General features: G+C 44.0%; 2 protein-coding genes across 2 annotated transcripts; one reads left to right on the top strand and one right to left on the bottom strand.

Moving 5' to 3' along the window:
• Nucleotides 1-3,648: 3,648 nt before the first annotated feature.
• K441DRAFT_666685 (uncharacterized protein) lies at nucleotides 3,649-4,632 on the bottom strand. The gene is made up of 2 exons (XM_067649699.1): nucleotides 4,385-4,632; nucleotides 3,649-4,304 (listed from the first exon to the last, which is right to left on the bottom strand). Exon 2 carries the CDS (start codon nucleotides 4,290-4,292, stop codon nucleotides 4,047-4,049), a length of 246 nt encoding a protein of 81 aa, XP_067499548.1. The 5' UTR covers nucleotides 4,293-4,304; nucleotides 4,385-4,632; the 3' UTR covers nucleotides 3,649-4,046.
• A 1,300-nt stretch (nucleotides 4,633-5,932) lies between these two features.
• Nucleotides 5,933-9,919, top strand: K441DRAFT_699368 (kinase-like protein). The gene is made up of 5 exons (XM_067653147.1): nucleotides 5,933-6,734; nucleotides 6,782-8,758; nucleotides 8,819-8,964; nucleotides 9,020-9,221; nucleotides 9,397-9,919. The coding sequence occupies exons 1-5, from the start codon at nucleotides 6,102-6,104 to the stop codon at nucleotides 9,811-9,813; spliced, it is 3,375 nt and encodes a 1,124-aa protein (XP_067499547.1). The 5' UTR covers nucleotides 5,933-6,101; the 3' UTR covers nucleotides 9,814-9,919.
• Nucleotides 9,920-10,445: the final 526 nt, after the last annotated feature.

Raw genomic sequence — 10,445 nt, 5'->3', positions numbered from 1 at the left:
ATCGTTTATAGTGTTCGCTGGCTAGTCGTTGTCGTCTGGCTCTGGCGACAGTCGTCTGGTTCTAGCGACGGTCGTCTAGCTCTGGCGACAGTCGTCTGGTTCTGGCGACCGTTCGTCTGGTTCTGGTAACGGTCGTCTGGCTCTGGTAACGGTCCGTCTGGTTCTGGCGACGGTTCGTCTGGCTCTGGCGACGGTTCGTCTGGTTTTAGCGACAGTCGTCTGACTCTGGAGACGGTCGTCTGGTTCTGGCGACGGTCGTCTGGCTCTAGCGACGGTCGTCTGGCTCTAGCGACGGGTCGTCTGGCTCTGGCGACGGTCGTCTGGTTCTGGTAACGGTCGTCTGGTTCTGGCGACGGTCGTCTGGTTCTAGCGACAGTTGTCTGGCTCTGGCGATAGTCGTCTGGCTCTAACGACGGGTCGTCTGGTTCTGGCGACGGTCGTCTGGCTCTGGCGACGGTCGTCTGGTTCTAGTAACGGTCCGTCTGGTTCTGGCGACGGTGTTTAGTTCTAGCGATAGTCATCTAGTTCTAGCAACGGTCCTCTGCTGGCTGCCGTTCTAGTGCCTCCCTAGGTAGGGAGGATGTAAGGAAGGAAGGAAGGGTAAAAAAAATAAGGCGGGCTACATAGGCAGAGACACGTGTAGACGCTATCGGGAATATAGCGGGGACCCGATGCAGAAGCGTTCGTGTAGACGCTCCGTACGCCAGAGCTTCGCGCAGAGCCTTTGTGCAGAGCCTCTGTACGGTTAGAGCCTTCGCTATAGAGCTTCGTATAGAGCTTCGTGTAGAAGCTGTCGTAGTACGAGCCTCCGTTATGCCAGAGCTTCGCGCAGAGCCTCGTGCAGGGCTTCGTGTAGAGCCTCGTACGCAGAGCTTCGCGCAGAGCCTCGTGCAGAGCTTCGTGCAGAGCTTCGTGCAGAGCCTCCGTACGCAGAGCCTCGCGCAGAGCCTCGTGCCAGAGCCTCTGTACGTAGAGCTTCGTGCAGAGCTTCGTGCAGAGCCTCCGTACGCAGAGCTTCGTGCAGAGCTTCGTGCAGAGCTTCGTGCAGAGCTTCGTGCAGAGAGCTTCGTGCAGAGCTTCGTGCAGAGCCTCCGTACGCAGAGCTTCGCGCAGAGCCTCGTGCAGAGCCTCTGTACGTAGAGCTTCGTGTAGAGCTTCGTGTAGAGCTTCGTGTAGAGCTTCGTGTAGAGCCTTGTGCAGAGCCTCTAAGTAATAAAACTGTGTAAAAATTCATTTGCGTAATTAGCATATAACTTTACCTTAATTGCATGTCAAGGAATATACAGTTAGCTTTTAAAGTTGTTAAATAGGTTAACTGCGTGTCAAGAAATATACAGTTAGCTATTAAGTAGGTCAACTGCGTGTTAAGGAATATATAGTTAGCTTTTAAAGTTGTTAAATAGGTTAACTGCGTGTTATTTGACTTTTAGATGTGTCAAATTGGTCAATTGCGTGTCAAGTTGGTTAATTGCGTGTCGAGTTGGTCAAATTGCATGTCAATTACGCGAAACGCGAAAACCAAAGTCTACTTAAATCTCATCCTGCGAATATTTTCCCGATGTATATAAATAATATAAGGGTATTACTAGAGATCCTTTACTAGGGCCTATTAAGCTAGACGATTAAAAAGACTAAGAGGACTAATATAAGGTAGAAGAAGTATATAGAAGGAAGGGACGTGAATAGACCCTATAGTACCTAGTTAAGTAAAAAGGCTAGCTAGAAGAGTATAATAAATAGGTCTTAGTAGAGGACATTAATAAGGACGCAAAGGAGATATATAATAGTTACTTTACCCTAAGGGGTAAATAGAAAAGGAAATAGGTAGGAAAATAAAAAACTTTTAATTATAACTGGGGTTACGCCCTATTAGTAGGGCGATAATGGAATAACAGCAGAGTAATAGTAGTACGCTAATAGAAATACAGATACTCTACAGCTCTAATAAATCCTCCCTCTTTTCCCCTCCTTTCTCTTCCTCCTTTTCTTCCTTCTTATCCTCCTCTCTCTTCTCCTTATCCTCCTTACCCTTATTCTCCTCCTTATCCCTTATAATAGGAGGCATATTAGCCTATAGGTACTATTAGTATCCGCTATAACAGCGAAATACCTGCGCTATAATATGTACTAAAGCGCGCATTATATTAAGAATTCCTTTAAGGATATAACGGATGGCCTATAATTCCTATACTTAGAGTAGGAAAAAGTCTTCGCCCTTTAGGCGCTAATAAAGACCGTGCTTAGCGCTAGTGCGTACTAAGGCCTTAATATCCTTTATAAAGGACTTCTAGGCAGCAGTAACGCGAGCGTTAAGGTTAGCCGTATTTTCGCTAGCAACCTGCTAGCGCTTAGCCCTATTAATAAGGGTAAGTAGCTTATTTAGGCGGCTATAAAAGGCCTTAGGGACTTAGTTTATTAGCTATTAGAACCTAAACTAACGCACTTAAACTTACTGCTTAGTATAACTTATTTAGTTATTAGCAGTACCCGCAATTATAGTTAGCCTACTTACCGTAGGTAGCCTACCTAGCGGTGGCTATACGCTTAGTATAGTAGAGGTAGATTAGTTCTAGTAAGGTTAGGGGAGTAGCTTATAAGTAGCGTAGGAGCTTTAACGGCGCCTAGTAGGGTTAGCAATAGCTATAAGCTAATATAAAGAATACTTACGGAAGGTTTACTAGTAGGCGAACTAGCGGTACTACGCTTACAATTTATAATTGATTAGAAGTTAGGAAAAAGGCAAGTTGTAGGCTAAATAAATTAAAATTAAATAGGAAGGGAAATCTGGTGTCCTACCTTAGTGGGAACTCTTACCTTTATAGATTTTATTAAGGCCCTAACGTTCTATTATCTTATTATTCTATTATCCTATTTATATATTATTTAATTTACTTAAATTTTATTACACACTTTTTATTTAGTAAAGGACAATAATAGCGCTCCTATTGTATAATAGCGTCGGCTAAGGACAGCCGCTTAAGAAGGGGGGGCAATTGTTAGGCTATAGAGACGCACTAGCCGTAACCGGCTTAGCGCAGGTGAGGCGTAGGCGAGGCGCCTATAAAACGTAGTCGCCCCGCATTAGAGAACAGTAGAATTTAGTTCTACAGTTCTACTTTATTAAGAACTAGATACTCCTTGCATCCCGCTGCTGTTGTTACGTTGCTACATACCCTTAGGGCCTTGGCGTCCTAACAAGTAATCTATTATATTCCGTAGGCGCGTATAACCTTAAGTATAGAAAGGGATATATTTACTCGTTCGTTTATTTATTAATTATAAGGGCTCGTTAATACTTTTAATTAGGGGTTAGAGGATATTAAATCTAACTTCTATCTATAAGAATTATATATAAGTGGGCTTAGGATAAAAGCGTAGTAGCTATTTGCTATAAAGGGGTGCCGTTAGTAGTAGTTTAAAGATCTCACTATCCCGTATAAAAACTTTTTACTGCTGCCCGCAACGTCTCGATAACCACTAGCTCCCACCCGCACGCTGTGCGACGTCTCTGCATTGGCTCTGCTCAATCCGAAGATCAGTAGGTTCGTAGGCCAAGTCACCTCGTACAGGTGCAGAGTCCGATTTTGACTGCCCAAATAAGAGTATATAAGTAGCCAGAATAATGTATAATATGGGCATGCCATTTAGCCTCGTCGTAGCTGACATAAATTGGTAAATACTGCAATAGAGTTCTCCACCATAGTTGGCTCTAACTCTTTACAAATACATACACTCTGCTTCTTCTACCCTGTGTCCGATAACGCATGTTAGACTTGTCCGTAGCAGTGTCTGAAATTAGAAGTGACTCGCGATACGTGAGAAACTAAATCTGTAACTTAATTGCTTCGTAACTACTCCAAAAAGATTATCAATCTGATTCCATTATGCCAATCTTCGTATTCCTAAGTCCACTGATTTCCTTGCCCACAATAAAAGCCGCTTCTCCCAGGTTTTATAAAAACTTTCGGAAATGCCGTCACAGATTCTACTCTCTGCCTTTTAAGTTCCTTGCGTCCTAAAAGCCAAAGCTCAAGGAATGCCAAAGCTCAAGGAGTTGGCGCTATGAAAGCAACAGCGCATGCACCCTGACAAGTTCCAAATGCTGCATTGCAAGCTAAGATCGAAGCGGGCGCGGAGACACCGAGTGTAGCGCCCCAGGTGAACCCAGCTGCAGAGTAGCATGCCATAACGACAGCAGCACAACCGGCTTGGCGGATGCCGTAGGCAGCAGGACCGGCATAGGTGAAATGGGTGAGGGTGAGAGCCGTTAAGAGAAGGGCGTAGGAATGCATAATATGCCGAAGCTAGAAGTGAACTGTCAGTGGGACAATGGGAGAAGCCCAGAGTAGATAAGGGTAGTGGGAGAGTAGATCTCGGTTCTTACTATATCGTAAGGTTTACTCTTTTGAGAGGCTAGTGCTTTAAGAGTGTAGTCGAGTGTTGTAGGCAAATGCTAAAGACAATCTCCCGGACGCGGGGTATTGCGTTGGCTTTTGCAAGGCACATCACTATGAAGAATCAGACCAATCATCGCCTTAATGTGACGCAAGCTAGAATAGCACAACCCCTAATACGTGAATGAGACGTAATCGCTAACTAATGAGGGACCTAAACATTAAGCGACGTGACTCATAACACTTGAGCAGTCAAGCTTAGCCGAGTTTGTCTGATCAATATATTAAGCTCGAGTGTGATTGTTGAAATGGAGAAAATGGGTAATTATGGCCGCCTTAGCCTGTTCACATGAACCCTCGATTACCGGAGCATACACTTCGGAGAGTGTTGCCGAAAGCTCCGCTGGTGTTAGCCAAGGCGCTAAAACCTCGGCTACAAGGGGGCTACCTGAGCGGGCTGCCGCCCGCTCCCTGCAAGTTTTGTGGCATTTTAGTCGTATCCACACTATTTTCGTAGAGATTACTATATTGCCACAAACTTGCAGGGAGTGTGCCGGCAGCCCGCTCAGGTAGCCCCCTTGTAGTGGTGATATTCTAGCTCCGATATAACCTCACTTTGTTTACAATTTAACTCCCACCGTACTATTATAACGATTTTATACTTTAAATCTAACGTCTCTAAAGGTATATGTAAGCTTTCATTAACATAGTTTCTACTATTTATTATATTTCTAAGATAGAAGAAGAGCTTATCCCTTAACCCGTCCGTAGAGTACGTGGTCTGTGCGCGAACACCAGAATTAAGACTATAGAATTCAACCATTAATTACACCGCCATTATGCCCCGCAATCATGCGGGAACGACGCCCGCCAGTAGCCTCATATTAAGCGACTCAACTCTAAAGAATAAGCTTGTATAGAGATTTTGTATGAGAAATAAGCAATATCCAAAGGCTTTAAATATCTGAGTACGACTATCGAATCTAGTAAATCTAATTGGCTGGCGCTTATCGATAAGCTCGGACCCAAATCGACGGGTTAAGGGATAGACGAAATAGATTATATTAAAGTTATATTAAGGATTTAATATAGCTATAGGTTTTAAAGAAGTGGTAATCTAATATAGGAATAGATACCACTTAATAGCCTAAATTTAATAAGGATCTAGGGAGTAGCCGAGTTTTAGGGGTCCGAGCTTAACTTTAATATGATAAGCGGAAGTTTCACTTAGTCCACACTTAGCTAAGCCACGTGGTTGTTTCTTCCCGACCGTGCGCCCAGTTACCTGCTGTCGTTTCTAACAGAGCAGAAACTTGGAAATGATGAGCATGAACAGCATGGCAGGTTGTGAAAGAGCTTAAGTTAACACCCTTGGGCCAATATTTCCCGTGGAGGTGCTTATGAGGATTTTATGAGGATTTGTTAAGGAGAAAATAGAAACGCGCAATAAAAGCCGGCTCCTCTGTTGCCCAGTCGCGCCGCCACAATCTCCCACGTCCTTGTCTCCGCCTTCGGCCTTATCATCCTCCACAGTACCCATTTTCTCAAGCCTCATGGTTCCTTTCACAACCGCAAAGCCTAGGAGACCCTTGCTCTTCTCAATCCGGGGATTGATGGGAGCTTCCTTATCGTCGTCATTGAGTGCCCCCTTCTCGTACGCGTGATTGGTCTTCGCATACGGCTTCCTGGGCCAGTGCCTTCGCCGGTATGACCGTAAGCATGAGCAGCTCGAATGTAGTGGGTCAGCCACAAGCTTCCGGAGATCAACACTACTCTGAGCAGATAGAGAAGAGGGAAGTTATTGACAAAATATTCAATAAAATAAACGAGCGCATGAAAGGATCAGGCGATCCTTCAAAGGCGTTCATCTGTGACAAAGATATTGAGTCTGCCTGGTCCGACGAGTCCATTGCAACTATCCTACACCTGGAACAATACAGCTCCGCGAAGTTCCAAGCAATTCGAGCAAACTTTATCAAGATTTTATCCATTTTGGTCTACACTGGCGCACACAGCGGTCTTCTAGACTTCCATTCCTTCTTCAACCATAATACGCCTATTCCTACTCTTCGGGATTCAGACCTACCTTTTTATAAGCATCAGTTGGACTTTTTAGAAGAAGCCGCCAGCCGGCACTCATTCTACAAGGAGCAGTTCCGGTTTATTCCTGAGGTTATTAGAGTATCCTCTACACAAGAGACACTTGTCTTGGACGAACGAAGGCCACTGCCCTTCGAAACTGTGGAAAAGAAGGTTTGTATTGGTGGATATGGCACTGTTACTCGGGTCAGCATTTCTGCCGGCTACCTGAAGCAAGAAGACGGTACGATCTGGCCAGAGGTAAGCTACTACTGGTGATATAAAGGCCTTCACTAACAGTCTCCCAGGCCAAGATTGTTGCTTGTAAGAAGCTGGAAGTCAGTCAGGACTTCAAAACTGAAATAAAAAATCTCAAGATCCTGAAAGAAAGCCTTACCGAACACAGGAATATCATGAAACATTTAGCTACTATTACTCACGGATCCAAACACTACATTCTCCTCCCTTTAACTGATCATCTGGATCTAGAATTGTTTCTCCACTGTGGCACCAGCGATGACGGAAAGAGACTATACAATTTTGAAGACCGATTTCCCGCCCCGAAAGGCGGGGACTTAACGACTGCCCTTTTCCATCAATTGTACTTGGTAGCCCATGCACTTGCGTGGCTTCACAGTGGTATTTCTATGGAACAGAGTCACAGCAGAATTTTCTGTGCCCACATGGACCTAAAGCCCAGTAATATCCTCGTGGAGAATGCCAAGGACTCCCCTGTCGGTCGATGGATGCTTTCAGATTTTGGGATTTCAGTATTTAAAGAAGACACTCAGAAGCAAGACTCCAAATATGTCTCTATTGGCGACTACTACTCCCAAATTACTACCAAAACCAGATTAAGACGCGCGAAAGGGACATATCAGGCCCCCGAAGTCACGATACGCAAACCCTCCTGGGACCAGCTATCTCATCTCTCTCCTGATCAGAAAGAAATCGCTCGTAAGAGCGATGTATGGTCTTTTGGCTGCATCTTCAGCGACGTACTCGCGTTTGAGCTTGGCAGAGACAAGCTCGTTAAAGAATTCCAAATCGTTCGTAAGGGGAATTTGAGCGATGACTACTTCTACCTCGACAAAACCGCGGGCTCTCCCTCAGCTCCAGATTCACCCGAGCAGTATCAAGTTCGACCATGGATTGTAGAATGGCTTCAGCGTTTACCCAGGAGGTTTGATCGGCCTGCTGAATGGCTAGGCTGTTGTGCCGCAACAATTCTAGACATCTTAATCATCGACGCTGAACGTAGGCCCGACGCGAACAGGGTTTTGGAGATGACCAGCCATATATACACTCACCTGGTAGCTTCTAGACGAGACAGCAAAATTACGGACTGTCCATTTAAAAAAAATGAAGATTTGGAAGGCTCCATCACTTCGTCGCTACCGAAATGGCTCCAAGAACCTCAAATGCAATCATGCGTCCCAGAGAAGTTGGAAAAACCTGTAGCCCATTCAACAAGAATATATTCGAATGTGCCCTGGATAGATGATCCCCCTTTATCAACGCCTACCGCAGGTACAGAATCAGTTTCGCTGCTAACATCAATGAAACCTCCAACGGTTGATTCGACGCCCATAGTTATCGTTCCCGCCCTCACTTTTGGTGGAGATTCCAGAAACCAGAATGGAGATCCTCCACAAAGCTTGCCTAAAATAGACTTACATTTCTCGCCTTCGGCTCTACATTCACCTCCGTGGAGCCCTTCTCTCGGACAGGACTCCATATACGAACTTCCATCATACGACATGTCCTGGAATCCACCTCGACCACAACCGTTTTCAGCCCCACAAGCTTCTTATATTCAAATAAATTCTGAAGCGTCTACACCTTCCATAGCTGATGAAAATCCCGAAAAGTCTTTCCTATATGGCTCTGTGCCTGAAGAACCGCATCGTGTTAGACCCTTCTCGGAAGTCCCGAATTCTGCAACTGGACATGGCATTGTAATTAGAAACGACATATCTAGGAAGCCTCTACCGTCTATAATTATTTCCCTAAAGACCCAGACTACTAAGAAAAAGAAAAAGGTTGTGAATGCATTTCTCCGGTCTACGGGAATAATCACTGATGTTTCGCTGGCATGTGACGGAAAGCTCGTGGCGTACTTGATCGGGTCAAGAATTCACGTCTTTAGTATTAAGCTTGAGGAAAAGTCATACGTTGAGCTTCCGAATCTGTCACTTCCTGAAGGGAAAAGTTGGCAAGCTGTCACTGCGGAAGGTTACTATATTGTTGCATGGGGCCAATCCTTAGCACGTGGAAGACACATGGTGAATTTGCTCAAACAATTTGACGAGCAGACATGAATACGAATCACTAACGGGATGTAGGTTTATCTTCGAGACATGCGCGATGCTGAAGGCACACTAGAACCACCCGGACCCGAGCAACTCGTATCTCTCAAGAATATCGCGCTATCCCAACATGGCGCCGCCGCATTTGTGTGCAACGACACGATCTTGTTTACGACGTTATGGTATGCCGCCTATTTTCGATAACCCTGATTACTCTTGCTAATCATATTACAATAGGTCTCGCTCGCTCGGGTCAAGGAAATACGAGATCGTCTTAAGTGCTGAACATGGCCAGGCGTTTACCCATGCGGCTTTTAATGACGCAGGAACCCTCCTCTATGCTTGGGCTCATAGTCAAGGACTAGGTCACCTTTACACTTGGCAAACTCAAAGCGGCGCAATCTCTCCACGTCCTATCTCTGTGGGTCGATACTCTTCGGTAAGCCAACAAGAATTCACCTCGCATATCACGTGGACGTATTGCAATTGCTTTAGCTAGGCTAAAAATGCCTTGAGATTTTCTTATCCTTTGGTTCCATATTACGCGCGCCGACTTTCTTTCTTGACCCAACGGCATTCTATTTCCGAACCGCCCTAGACTAACGACTCGCTAGTACGAACAAGCTAGCATCAGCTGCATTATTCCCTACAACGAATTCCCGGGGTGCATTATCAAAAAACCCCAGAACCAGTTCTTTCCTTCCCAAACTCATAACTCGAAATCCAGCGGTGTCGGCACTTTGCCCCGCCACGAGGTGGCGCTGCCACATGTTTTAACTACTTGTATGTTTTTAGATCACAGCTTGCTCACAATTGAAAAGGAGGCCATGCGCCGGGCTAGAGTAAAAGAGCATTTGATTTGGTATGGGTCAGATCACACATTAGAAAAGGAGGGAGAAGAGGTTTGTAAGCTTACAACGGGGTCAAAAGATGGTTCGAGAATGAGAGTGGTCAGGATTGGGCAAGACGTATTTATTGTTGTGGCTAATTTGGATGGTATTTTAGAGATTATTATCATGCAAGCTGCATGACCTGCAGGGCCTTTTACTATTTAGTATCTAAAAGCGGAGGAGTCTTGTTATTTCTTTTTACTAAGTTATAAAGATAGCACTTAATAAACATAATAAGTGGTAGAGCATTACTATTAACCTTATATATAAAGCATTAAGAGCGTTTTAAGAGGGCTAGCTCCCGTAGCTGCTTATATATATTACTTAAAAGCTTTATAGTTAATAGGTAAAGTTATACTGTCTTATTTTTAATATATAAAGAAAAAGTTAGTATATATTATAATCGCGGCTTTATCTAGTTACTAACCTTCTTTATACGTTAAGTATACGCAAGCAAATATTTAATTATCCTATAATATTTAATCCGTCTTTAACGCTAAGTATATACGTTTTATAATTCTCTATAATTATCTTATTTCTTATCTAATTTAGTATAAGGTCTTATATATTAGAAGTGGTTAAAAAACTAAAAAGTAAACTATTACGAGCCCTTATTAAAGTTTAATAGCGCTTTAATAAAGTATTTTATACTTTAAAGGCCTAACTAAATACTTATATTTAATTAACTTGTTTTTTAAAGGTTCACAAAAAAGTAAGTTTAAAGGAATTATATCTTACTAAGTAAGGTTTAGCGGAACTTAAGGCTAAAAAGG

Source organism: Cenococcum geophilum (assembly GCF_001692895.1).
Source record: "Cenococcum geophilum 1.58 unplaced genomic scaffold K441scaffold_50, whole genome shotgun sequence".
NCBI classification, from domain to species: Eukaryota; Fungi; Ascomycota; class Dothideomycetes; order Gloniales; family Gloniaceae; genus Cenococcum; species Cenococcum geophilum.
Note: the sequence above shows the minus strand (reverse complement) of the source record. Positions and strands in the feature narration are given on the sequence as shown.